Consider the following 13,647-nt stretch of genomic DNA (forward strand, 5'->3'; position numbering starts at 1 on the left):
ATTTTATCACTGAACAGGATGAATAAACACTGGTTAAAACCAAAACAAAAACAAGTAGGTCACTAGCAGTTAGCCAAAGGCAGGGGGAGCGACATTAAAAAGAATAATAGAAAAGGTTGTTGTTTTGGAGGGAGGGAGGGGAGTTAAATGAGTAGTGAGGAGAGAGGGGAGGGAGGGGAGGGCAGCACAGCTAATGCTAAACTTTAGATGTTCAGACCGAACGCGTCCTGTTTTTTGAAATTTTTTGGTGAGGGGGACTAAGAGAGAATATTTTTTTTGTTTTGTTTCCCTCTCACACTGTTTGCCTGTATTCGATTTCTGTTTGCGTCTCAGTGCAGCTGTTATGGCTTCAGCACGCTGTAGCCTTGGTTCGCAGGGGCAAACTGCCCCCCGCCCCCGTTGCCCCCCTAGACACTCCCCCACATCCAGTCCACATGTCTGTCCATGCATATGAGAGGTCAAACACGTAAGTGACATCACACGCACGACACGCAATGCGGATGGGATGGAGTGAAGCCAGCCTCAGCCCAGGAGAGCCCCTCGTTTGACCAGGAGGGAGAGGAAGAGGGGAAGGAAGGAGGAGAACAGGGAGGAAGAGGAGAAGGGAAGGGAAAAAGCAGCAGGCAGGTATGAAGGTGAGGAAGCCATCTTTAGTAAAAGAGCCAACCAAACCAAATATGGAAAAAAACAAACAATCTGTGCTTTTCTGTCCTCACAGTTAAGTCTTCAAACAGCGATCTCATGAGTGTAATGTCATTTTCTTAAACGTTGAAGTAAGAATAAATAATCAACAGCGATGGGAAAAGAAAATGTGTCTCACCTAAGATGGCAGTTGGCACAAAGGGATCTGCTCATACCCCATAACAAGTGCAGAAGTTGAAGGAGGAAAGAGAGTTGCAGTAAATAAAAGAAACCAACTTAAATCCACAAAAAAAACAAGAACAAAACTTATGGACAGTATTTTGGTTTCTTGCCAAGAAGCATAACAAGAAACTTATCATATTCTCAGGAAAAAGGCTAATTATACTAACTTTAGTTGATTATAAATATAGCTGCCCATTACTCTATCTAATCAATGAGCTGTGATCTGATTACACAAGACATACAATTATGAATATAATTTGGAGAAACTGCAGGCGTAATTGAACAGTTTATTCCATCTTGCTGAGCTTAAATATATTGCTTTCTCTGAACCAAGGATGTAGCTGGGTGTAAACCCATCCAAAGTTAATTTATCTACCTTCTCATTAGTGAAATCTAATTTTTAAAGCAGATACAAACTATTAGGTAAATTTATACCTCACATTTGTGCAAAGGTCTGTAATTTACATAAAATATGGTATTACTAAGAACATAAAACTAATTGATTCTTGTTTGAAAATATAGTGTCTTATTAATTTAACCTGACACTTTTACACATTTGAGATAACTGACTTTTACACTCGGATTTAGCTCAACATCACTGGCTAACGTAAGCACTTCTCTGTTGACATACAGGATTAGTGTGAGGAAATACACTGTATGTTTACCTGGGTAGTATGAGTTGGTGGGGATGGAAGTGCTCAGAGTGTTGGCTTTAGGCAGTGTGAAGGAAGAGGGCGAGGATCCAGCTACAGATGGAATAGAGAACACAATACAAGGCATTAATAGCATCAATAGTTTAGTTTTGCTTATTGGTGGAGGAATTGTTCAGATGATAAGCAAAACCAGCAGAATCACAATGTAAAAACACACCATTACACACCTTTTTTTAAAAATGACACTTTGAGGATCACTTTACCCAATTTACAATCACAATGTTCTCACTTGCACTATGGTAAATGTCATTTTTCAATGGACAAACAAAACTGTATTCACCACCACTGTATTGAAGCAGAAATTTGGGACAATCACTGAATACAACTGTACTAAATTGACCACAAGAGTTAGGTAAGTGAATGTGTTTCTTTGTCATTTGGGTGAATTGAATCTTTAGATATTTATTTCACTAAAATTTAAACGCATTTAAATGAATTTATGTAACTTTTGCTGAGCAGTGGCAACATGCATTAATGATAAAATGATCAGAAAATCATTTGCTTTAATGATACCATCATTAGGTAGCATATGTGATATACTGTATATCTGATGATGCACAGTTTGTTTTCTTCTAACTTAGTAGAGATGTCCACAAATATTTTTAGTTAGAGGCTGTTTCAGGAAAAGCACTGAGTACTTTATATTGAATTGAGCTGAGATGAATTGTATTGCCTTTGTTATAAATTAAACTTCATTTGAAAATGGAAGTTTGTATTATTTCTTTTCTAAAAATGAATAGTCACATTAAAATATAAAAAATACTCATTAGGCTGAAGGATGGTCTCTGTCAGAGTTTATTATTATTACTAATTTATTTTAATGACGATGTAAGGAATTATTTGTAAAGTAGCTCATTAAGGCTGTCAAATGAATGCAGTAGATTAAAAAAGTTTTACTCTGAAATGTAGTGTAAGTAGCATAAAATGGAAGTAGTCCAGTAAAGTGCAAGTGACCAAGTAAACTAAATACTTTAGTAAATGTAATTTGTTTTTCTTTTATTGCTACTATTACTGTACCAGAGCAAAGCATGAAGTCAATGTCCATTTAGCCTTGATTGATTGGTCACCTGGTCTCACAACACAATAAGGACTTTTCCTGCATCATCAGAGCCAACTGACATGCTAACAGTGTTTGGGTTATGAGTGTAGTGCGTTCATGACGATAATCTGCCAGCCATGATGTTTTGAGCCAAAATGACACTATTGACTGTCATATAAGGTCATGAGGCGCGTGAGAGGGTTTAGGGTGCAGTGTTGAAGGCATTACACTGATAGGCAGAATAAAAAGTAATGCATTTAAATCATTTGCACTGGCAGACAGAGTGCCAGATTTGAACGTCCACACTAACAGACAGTTAATCAAGGTCAGACCATCTTTGGGGCTCATCCCCTGCAGGGGTGTGGAGACAGAAGCTGCTGTGGAGTTTTAATCTGATGGTTTTGACTGGGATTATACCAGGTCAAACCCTGGGTGCAGACTTAGCTGAGCTGTCCATCAACAAAGTATTAAGTTTAACCTGGGACAGAGAAAATTAATAGGTTATCGCACCACAGTGCATCTTATGTGTATTGAAAACAGAACAGAGCTGAGCTGACCTCGTGACAGACGTCTCAAAAGGGCTAATGTTTACTGGAGTAATCCCAGAACTTTACTGAGGTCAGGTTTGGGATTTCAAGAAGACCTGATTATTGATCACAATACAAGACTCCCTTCAGGCTATTAACAAGTGTTTACATGAGTATTAACACAGCTATCATGCAGGCATCAGCAAAAGAATCCTATCTATAAATTATCAATATTCCTGACTTAAGTTAAACTTTTGCTAATTCAATAAAAATGAATTAAAGAAAATTAAAAAATGTACAAAGGGAATGTGTAAAAAGGAAAGAACAATCCTTTGAGGGAGGATACATCTCCCATTAAAGGACATGGAAATATTAAACAATCTTTCACAAAATCATATCAAAAGTCTTTTCTGTCAAATGAAAGTAAATTCCCTTTGAACTGTCTTGAAGACGTTGGTTCCCCGTTGACAACCACTAGCACTCGTGTCGACGGGTGGTTTTTTTCAAAAGCTGCAATATTACTGTCAAATCATTTGCATGGACTGAATAAAGACTTGGTTTGAACAATGCGAAAATAAAGAGACATTAAGACAGTTTTTCATTAAAAATTAATTTTCAGCGCTAATTTATGCAGCTGACTGTAGTAAATGAGCAAAACCCCCCACCTTCTTAATGGTGTTCACAAAAAAAGTCATACGGTTTCATGCTGACTGTTGATACCTGAAATTTTCAGATTTTTTGTAGATGGAGTCAAAACAAATATTTCTCGTTCTTTCTTAGGCACAGACAGATATTTTCACATTGCATTTGTTTCATGAAGAAGCTCAAAAAACCTAATGAGCCCCAGCACGGTTTACTTGGAAGAAGACCAGAGTTATGTATGGAGAAGTCCTAGTGTGAATATTTCCTGTGCAGCCAAGTTTGATTTCCTTCTCACCTGACCAAACCAAATAAATTGCCTCCATCATGCTTGGGGTGTGTGACTGTCAAAGGCAGGTACTGTAGGCTGATGCAAGGCCATCTTACCTCTGCCGTTAAGAGTGAGGGTGCACTCACTGCGGCCGTTGAGTGTGAGCGCACACTCGCTGCGGGTGTTCAGCGTGTGGTTGTGTGTGTCCATGAAGGAGAGTGCCTCGTCACAGTTGGTACCCTGCTCCGTGTAGCTCTTGTCCATGGAGTTGACCATCACTGTCATCTCCTGGCGGGTGCTGTTCAGTGTCTCTTTACGCTTCTTGGCCAATTTCCTTCATAGGGGGATGAACAAAAACAACGATCAGATAAAAAACAACCTCTTGAATGATCTGAAATGATGCTGGTAGTGATAACTCATAGAAGTAATGAGATGGCTGAGCTAATGTGTTACGGGTTGTGGTCACATTAGGTTTTATTAGGCTAGAGATGCTTTTTCAAGCGGTGGAATATAAATCCTAGAGTAAGTGGAAAGGTGTGACACCCTAACCCAAATACATCAGTAGCCTTGATGATTTAAAATTAGCAATAGTATTTGGGGGCGGAAGAATTAGAGTTGTGAACAGTGAACTGAAACAGTCAACCTGCTTTTATTGACCTATTTTGATTTGATGTGTTGGAGCCAACAAGCAATCTGTTCCTGATCGAACACCATTAAAACATTGTGTACGAAGTAAACACATGGAGACACACACATTTGCACAAATCTATATGTACGCACACATATATCACCAGGGGAGTGATTCTTTGTATGTAAAAGCAGCTACAGAGCTAACATCTCACCAGTCTTGGCTTCACTTCATACTTGATTGGTGGTGAATTACAGAATCAAGATTTTACTTATGACCAAAAACTTTCTCTGCAATCAAGCCTCTGAATGCATTTATGCAGACTCTTAACGCCTTATTCTTATAGTCTAGACTTCTTGTGACCAGTGCTTGTTGATTAAAACCATAGACTGTATAAAAGAAAGGGACATAACATCTGTGATGTCACTCATTGGTTTGTGGACTGCTGCTCGGAAGCCAATAGTTTCCAATCTGGGCAGCGCCATCTTGAAAATGCTTGCTGGGAAAAATAAAAACACGAATTGTACTTATATGGGCATGAGGCGGGGCCATGGGCGAAGCTATAGGCAGAGCGGGAAGGTTGCGATAGGTTGCGAGGGCTGGATCTCGAGGACATTGGTCAATTAACCTGTCAATCACGACGACCAAAATTTCACAAATGAACATCATACTGCATTGAAGAAGGCTTTAAACTAGCGATTGAGACCATAAACACATTTTGAAAACGTTTACTGAGGTTAGAAATCAAGTGAGAAGTTGGTGAATTCTCCATTGACTTGTATAGAGACGTAAGTCCTTTTGACACCAAAACGGTCGCCCCCTGGTGGCCTTTTGATAGAATGCAGTTCTAAGTTAGTTCCGCGTTGGCCTCATTTCAGAGGACCAGAACTCCCCACCTGATTAAAACACAAAACTAAGGGTCAATAGCTTTTACTGTCAAAGAGTGGACTGTTTGAAACAGTGACTAAAATAATTCTTGGGAAAGCTTTCATTGATGATGTGTTGTCATCAGATAGTGTATTATATGTGGGTATTTCTTAAACTTGTGAACTTTGCCCTGGAAATATACAAATTAAAAACTGAAGTTATTAATTAATTTACTTAGAATACACCCATGAAAACAGTGGAGCCACGCAAAGGTAAGTGATTATGTTACACCTATTCCTATCTATTCCATTTTCTTAGTTTTTGCTTTATTGTGCTCTACTTCTATGCCAGTGTTTGATTTGTTTTAATTTGTTAAAACCTCATTTTACCCATTTGCTTAGTTATAGTTAGTTATACAGTGACAATCATAAATATCAAACTAAGGAGAACACTGAGTTTTTGTTCAACTCTCCATTCCAAATGAAGAAATTGACATTAAATGAGACCTTTTAAAGATTAAAAAACTTACAAAAACTACAAACTATTGTTTTATTGAAAGCCAGGTTCCCTCTCCACTGATCCTGCAAAAGAAAGGCTCTGAATCCCTGATGGGCTGAAGCTGACTGTAATCTCTGAACTCTAGAGGTAGAAGTACATAAAATAATATCCCAATGCTGATTAATAAAACATCACATAATCATTCTTAGGAGTTAACTATATTTCCACAAAAGTTACACTACAGAAAAAATGTCTAACAGCTTGAGAAGGAACATACTGTATGGATTTGGAACATACTGCTATATCTGATGTGTGCCGCTGCTCGGTAGCTGGAGGGGAGCGAGCAGTCTAAAAATTAACTATGGCAGCCCTCACACTGATCCTCGCACTTTGTTACTCTCTGTGTGACCCCTCTGCCTATTTGAATTGCAGTCTCTCTCACGGACAACTGCTGTCTAATGATGCACTCCTGCTGCTTTGTTTTCGCAAATCTCTTCTGTTTATTCAATTTGTGGCTGTCTCGTGCCATATGGCAACAGGCCCCCGCTGCCTTCAAACAGTCATTTGCTCTGAAGGCCGCGACGTGAGGCTAATAGTGGATCCGTTCTTCAGAAAGCAAAGTGACAAAGTAGTGACATTTTCATCTGCTGGACTCACTTTTTGTCTTTAATCTGCAATTAGAGCCGGGAACAAAATGGCAATCTTGTCTCTCTTTTTTTTGCGTAATAGCTTCATATTGTATTAGGAAGGAGTGAGAGGGGGAACTGTATGTACCCCAGGCAATATTAAGACTGATTCAGCACTGTGTGCACTCAAGGAGTAGACTATTTACAACCACTATAATCCAGGTTTTAAAACTGTGCAACTGTTCGTATTTCTGCGTGTACTAAGACTTGGATTTCTGCTTTCCTGGCCTGTGTAACAGTTGAAGCACAAGCACTGGAGATAAACGAGGATGCACAGACACCAGTGCCAAAATGAGGAAAGCACCAGCAATACTGGGATGTTTGCTAGGCACCGTGGGTGTTAGATGAAGATTAATTGGCATGCTTTTCTCTCCTCATTTGTAAGAAGGGAAAATTTAATGATAGATGACTATATTACGAGGTCTGATGTGCTGAGAGAGATAGTACAAGGAAGTATACAGTAGAATATTTGTGCATCTTGATGAATGTGACTATTTATCATATCCCCTGATAGTCAGTGTAATGCTGCACATGGTGAGATCTTAACAAAGAATGTATAGAACTGAAAGCTTGCAGGTGTATTCAACAACAACATTTCTCAAACAGTTCTGAATGCGAATATGAAGGGAATGAGACAGACAGATGGCAGAGGTGTTTGTAGAAGACTGAGCAAACACTCCAGGTAACTATATTAGGCAACTCTCATTAGAGAGATTGTCTGCAGTTCAGTACATGACAGGCCTGGCATATCTGGGATCTAAGTGAGCAGAGCTCATAACTCCGTGAGTTCAGTTACAACAAAAAGGAAACTGCATGGATTGTATGTCTACGCGTTTGCCAGAATGTCTGTTCTGTGGGAGGTGATGCTGCTGCAACTTCTAAAACAAGAGCTTCAAAACCTCGAGCTCAGCATGGTAGGTCTCATTTCTGCACCGGAGCAGCTTAAACCTTGTGACACTGGGACAAAGAAGGCTTCATTAGACGGTCCACACACATCCGTAGTGCATGGGTGTAAATGTGTGCAAGTCTGTTGGATGACTGACATCCAGCTGGGAGGGGCAACAGAATTGTGTTTGATTAACCCAGTGGGGGCATTTCAGTAGTTGTTTGCACCATCTTTCATGAAAAAACTCTATCTCTAAAACATTCTTCTTCCACAAGGTTGTTTGTTCATCAATCCAACAGAAAGACAGATAAAAAACTACTTCTGAATACAGACTCTATTCAGCGATGTACAATACTGTTTATCTGCTAACTTGATTGCTTCATCAATTCTGTACAACAGTGTTTTTCACACAAACAATAAAATGAGGTGTCCTTGTTAGTTAAATTAGAGAAATGGATCACACATTTTACTGCACATAATACATGTGTATTTTATAAAACTGTTTTAACTGAGTTATCACATAGTGGACGCAGTGGGTTTCATTTATTTGTGATTTTAAGTAAAAATGATTACAACAATATCTGTTAAACTACCATATGTTGGGTATTAAATGTCTATATAAGTGTTATTTTGACAATGTTAGAAGAATTTGCATTAATCTGTTTTTGATCTCTGGTAACTTTGTTACTACATTATGATTTAAAGGGCAAAAAGTAAATTAATTTTATTAACTGGTCACTAAATATCCTTAATCCTGGTTTACGTTATATACATATATATATATATATATACACACACACACACACAACACAATACAAATAATATTCTCATTAAAGTATTTAATTTCCACCAAGTTGTATTTATTTTTTCACCACTGAATCCCTGTATTTCACCACTGAATCCCTGTATTACGTCAATACATGTTATTAGTAGTTGTATGTGTGTGCAAATGTGTGTTGTGTCAATATGTATGTTGAAAATGACAAATCATTTAAAAATGTGTCCATTTAAACTGAAGCATTACATGCATGACATCCCTTCGCCCTGCCCGAGCTGTTCTTCTTTTTTCCGAACGCTCATCAACATGCAGAGCTCGTAGGTGCAAAAATCTGCAAGGCTTGTACCAATTAATGTGATTCTTGCTGCATGTTCGGCTTGTACGGTTTAATGAAGGTGTTTGCCCTGAGCACATTGTGTTATACATGGTACGTTTAGTAGGCCTCACATTCTGACACTGAGTGCAATAGAGGTGATTATGAAAAGTAAGATTTACAAAGAATTGTGATGATAATTTATAGCCTGGGTGCGCATGTGTGTGCATATGTGGGCTTTCTCTTTTTAAATAGAAAGCAAGCTATTTGTATAACGAAAATTAATTAGAAATGATAACAGTGACTGATTCTATTTAGACTTTGCTCTGCTTCTCTTCCTGATATTGACAGTGCAAGGAATATGGGCAAATTATGACAATGGCAGCCACTGGGGCCAGTCCATAATAAGGGAGTGGTCACATAACCTTAAGGCATTTATGATGTAAGTGACCACGGGCCAGATGGAAATGGTACATGTCACTCTTGAATGGTGTTGAATAAAATTGTTGATATGAGCTGATACAATATTTGTATTTTTAGCAGCTACATGTTCTACTTTATTCACCAGCTAGACACTAACTTTGAGTATCTGTTTTTTGGTGGTGCACAGTGGGTACTAGAACTGTGGAAGTGAACCAAAACAGTTAAGTTACAGGCGGAAAATAGAAACAATGAAATGAAAGATGCTAAGCACTCAAGGGTCGAGTAATGCAGAGTTGGATGATAAATCTCCATGTGACTGCTAGTCACCCTTTTCATATTGAGGCAGTAATTTAATACAGCGCTTGAGTAGACTTTCTTTGGGGAAAACTTACATCAGACTACATCAGATGATTTACTGGAAAGGAAAAGTCGGCATCTAAACAGTCAGTGGTATGTCTTACTATGAGCTGATGGCCTTTGCTAAAACATTGGTTTGATACGGTAAAAGAGCAAACATATAAGTATCTGGATTTACTTCCCTTGAACCCTCTAGTGTCTAAACTAAAACCACCTTATCTCTATATACTGCACTGTAATTAATGTAATCCAAATACTTGAATTTGTGTCTTTCTAGCTAAAGTTAAAACCTACTCTTACTACTCAAGCATTCTCAACTAGCTGCTGAGTGGGAATATTTGGTGTCGTATGTTTCTAGGTAACACATTAAGTGCAATCTTATGTTATATGATGAAGAAAATACTTTGGTTAAGTCTTGATTAAGTCAGATCACATTCCGTACCTGAGGTTTGGGGAGCGGCAGACGAGCCTGACAAATCACTCAAAAAAGTGCTACAGTAAGTATGTTTCTACTTAACATGCCCGCTGCTTGATGGATGAATCAAACCCTCTTGGGAATAAAGACTCAATCGCAACCCTTGCCCTGTGCCAATTGATCTCTCTCTTGTCCCCGGCAGCAGCAGGCACAGAGGCCGGAACGGCCACCTGATTAAAGGACAGTTATATATTTGATCACACATGTAACTGAATCCCTAATGAGTGCTCTGACTGATGTTGTGTTGCGTGCTAGTCCCCCACAGCCACCTCTGGCAATATACCTAAAGTGCATATTTTGGTGACTCCAGGATGTTCTCATGCCTTTTAAAGACTTTGATGAATGCATGAGAGCATTAATGGGGTTCATCAATCATACAGGTGTGGTACAATCATGGCTGGCAACTAGGCTGTCATCAGAGCTGCAGCTGAACACTTTAAATCCAGAGGAGAGCTTCTGTATGCAGTCTATAATTGATGTTACAATTTAAACTTTGCGACTGGCTACATAGAGTACGTCAGGTAAATTTGCTTTTAAAACTGAGGTTGAACATCTGGAAAATAGTAACTGCAGGGGGAAAGACAGAGAGAGCATCACTATGGTGAGATGCAACATTATCTGCTGGAAAGCTTCAAGGTGCAAATCAGGGTCCTTTCCAATTACCATACTGCCTCGCCTGCTTACAGAGTACCTCCTCCTCCCATGTCTGACACAAGAGAGAGGTTTTTAGTGAGGATGGGGAGGATGGGGAGTCATATTATTGATGGGACATCCTTGCTCACTCCAGAGTAACTTTGAACATTAATTACTCATCACTTGTTAATGGACTTTTAAACAATTGTTTTGTTGTCTGAGAAGTTTTACTTTGTGACACATCACCTGTCGAAACTATTGATGTATTTAGCTGTAAATTGCTATAGAGTAAATTCTTCATTTTATTTACTCCACCAATAATAAAACTACAACAAAACAGAGATGACAATAAAATAACTATCTTCAAGTTCTTCAAGTTTAAACCATACACATACTGTACAGGGTGTCATACATCCTTATGGCTATAATAAATATCCACAGTACAGAACTAGGTTGAACTAGGTTGATACAAATGAATCAAATCTTTACTGAATTTGGAGATAAATGGAATTTTCGAGTCTGAATCCCAAAGCTGTTCAATTGTTATTTTAACATATTCATTCAACCCCTATTTCCTCTGTTTTTATATATTATTGTATTCCCCTAAGTGTATTATGTTATCCGTTAGTATATTCCGCTGTAATGTCACAAATCCCCCGTAGGATTCTAATCCTTTGTCTTATCCAACTCTATATTATGTTGTTACTTTGTCAGCTTTAGAGAAGAGTCGCAAAATTTGTCAACCCTCTCCTTTCCTTCTGGTTAAATCTAAACAACAAACCTCCCCATTCATCTTGACACATAAGACCATAGAGAAATGTTGGACGTGTTGCCGTTTGATGTCACACAAATCCATTATGTTCCTAAAGGGGCCTCCTAATGCCTGTGGTTTGGCTCTGCAGCTCAAACCCAAATCAGTTTAGTCTGGAAACGGAATATTCAATCTGAAACATTGTCAATCACAGCAATCATGCCAACCTTTCATTAAGATGATGCCCTTTTAATGAAAGAATAAATAAGATCCAAAAAAGTCCCAAACTTCCTTGGTTAAATAATTTCTTGGCTTGTAATTGTATACAAAAGGCTACTTTCTTTCCCACTGTGTATTTATAGGAGCAAGCTTTCAGCAGTAACCACAAGCCTCTTAATGCCTTTCAGGATAGACTTACAGTATGTACCCTGTTCAGACAATACTTCTGTTCTTCTCTTTCAGCATATTGGCATTAAACATATAAAGCAACACACACATACGTAACCCTTGAGTGGTATTTTGATTGTTTCACTGACAGTCTCATCTCTTCCTGCGTAGCTCGGCCAATGTGTATGCACAGCTTTGATGACACTATTCCACCAAGTCATTGGGGCTTTCCATTCAAGACAGCTGTGATCTAATACAAGTGACACACAGAGTATTCAGAGTAGTATTATCTCCAGGTGTATTCTGAGATGTTCTTTGATGTGAGGCAGCCACCGTTCTATCCTCTGATCACAGTCATCTCAAGACAGATTAGTCGGCATCCATCACAAAGACTTTACAGAGGGAGCCTATGAGCTACAGCGAGGAAGGCAGAGCAGCAGAATAAGCTTCTTTACCATTCAGAGGTGTGATTTGGAATCATCTGTTGTACCAAGAGTGAATAAAGCTGCGAGTATTGTTTTATGATGTTGGAGACATCTAAATAGAACGGGGGTTAGGCTGTGAACACACCAGCTTGTTCAGCAGAGATGCAAACGTCTTGTTAGCTAAAGACACAACTCCACCATCACCATAGAAATAATTGGATGGGCGTGCAATAACCTAAAAACATGCTTGGGAAAAAAAAGGGAAGAAAAAAAGCATGAAAGCTGAAATGGTTTAATGGGAGAGTGAGAGAATGGAGTGGGAGAGAAAGACTAGAAATTATCACATGCATATGGAGCTGAATTATTAAAGTCAACATGTTAGCTCATGCTCAATTTTCAGAATACTCAATATCTATCATATAAATATAACTGCTCCTGTATATAGTGCGCACATAAATATGAAGTTATTGATTGCATTTAGGTATTTGCAGAGTATAAGAGTACAAAAATGTGAAATATCTGGCGCATTGAGGTTCAGGGCACAACTAAAGGATAGATGCACTGTGATAGGCACTTCAAAAAATCTAACTTTGACAAGTCAACAGAGATGAAATCATTGGAGGCGAATGAAAAATTCACACTCAGTAAAAATGCAGTAGCTGCTGCATTGATTTTTTTTCTCCCCCTTTTCACAAGATGAGTTTGGCAGCTGTACAATCATTAAGGCAGTTTAGTTCATCATTTGATAAACAAACTCCTTAAAAGTGTAGCAGAAATTATGTCTGCAATAACCTCTCAGTGGCAGGTTTTCCTTTTCGTAGGGGTTCTGCTGTGTCTGTCTGCTGTCGTCAGAAGTGGTGCCAATGTGACATACAGTATGATGTGCTCGTCATGTGGAGATGCATTGGAGTGGTGTCCTCCGTTCCTCCAGCAGAGATTACAGTTGAGCCTCTGTAATAGCTCTGGGCAGGAGGAGGATGACATGGCTCTTGCATGCATGGGAAACAGTGTGTGGGTGAGAAGCATGGCACTAACATTACACAAAGTGGTTACTTACAGGTAGTAAGTGTAGGAGTGATAGGTTCTTCTGCCGAGTGGGGTGGTGGTAGGATTTAAGCAGTGGAGGAGGGGGAGGGGATGGAATGAAAAGGAAAGAAAAAGTAAAAATATATTAATGTTTGAAAAAAGAGAAGAAATGAACAAAATCAGATATGGTGGCATACGTGGAGGTAAACTAGTGATCGTGAGGGCAAAGGTGATTGCTTGGAGTCATGTCATGCTTTGCTCATGGGGGCCTCACTAGAGTACAGTAGAAACTCTAATTAAATTGATATTGAGCTGGTCTACAGCATGTGATGGCAATTCAGAGGCAACCATGCTGGCACTAAAAGCCCCCCTTTTATGAACACACAATTTAATACACCTATAAAAATTACCATATCTGACCTCCAATGTCGAAACTTAATGAGTGGTTTGAATGTCTAAAC

General features: G+C 38.9%; 1 protein-coding gene across 1 annotated transcript in view; it reads right to left on the reverse strand.

Moving 5' to 3' along the window:
- The window catches only part of LOC128368929 (receptor-type tyrosine-protein phosphatase mu-like), a 156,711-nt gene that overhangs the window by 35,564 nt on the left and 107,500 nt on the right, over positions 1-13,647 (reverse strand). The window contains exons 16-19 of the mRNA XM_053329854.1: positions 13,218-13,247; positions 4,170-4,387; positions 1,530-1,610; positions 821-847 (exon numbers count right to left, since the gene is read on the reverse strand). Coding sequence (XP_053185829.1) covers positions 821-847; positions 1,530-1,610; positions 4,170-4,387; positions 13,218-13,247 — 356 coding nt within the window. The remainder of the gene's footprint in view (positions 1-820; positions 848-1,529; positions 1,611-4,169; positions 4,388-13,217; positions 13,248-13,647) is intronic.

This window comes from Scomber japonicus, chromosome 12, assembly GCF_027409825.1.
Source record: "Scomber japonicus isolate fScoJap1 chromosome 12, fScoJap1.pri, whole genome shotgun sequence".
Classification (NCBI taxonomy): domain Eukaryota; kingdom Metazoa; phylum Chordata; class Actinopteri; order Scombriformes; family Scombridae; genus Scomber; species Scomber japonicus.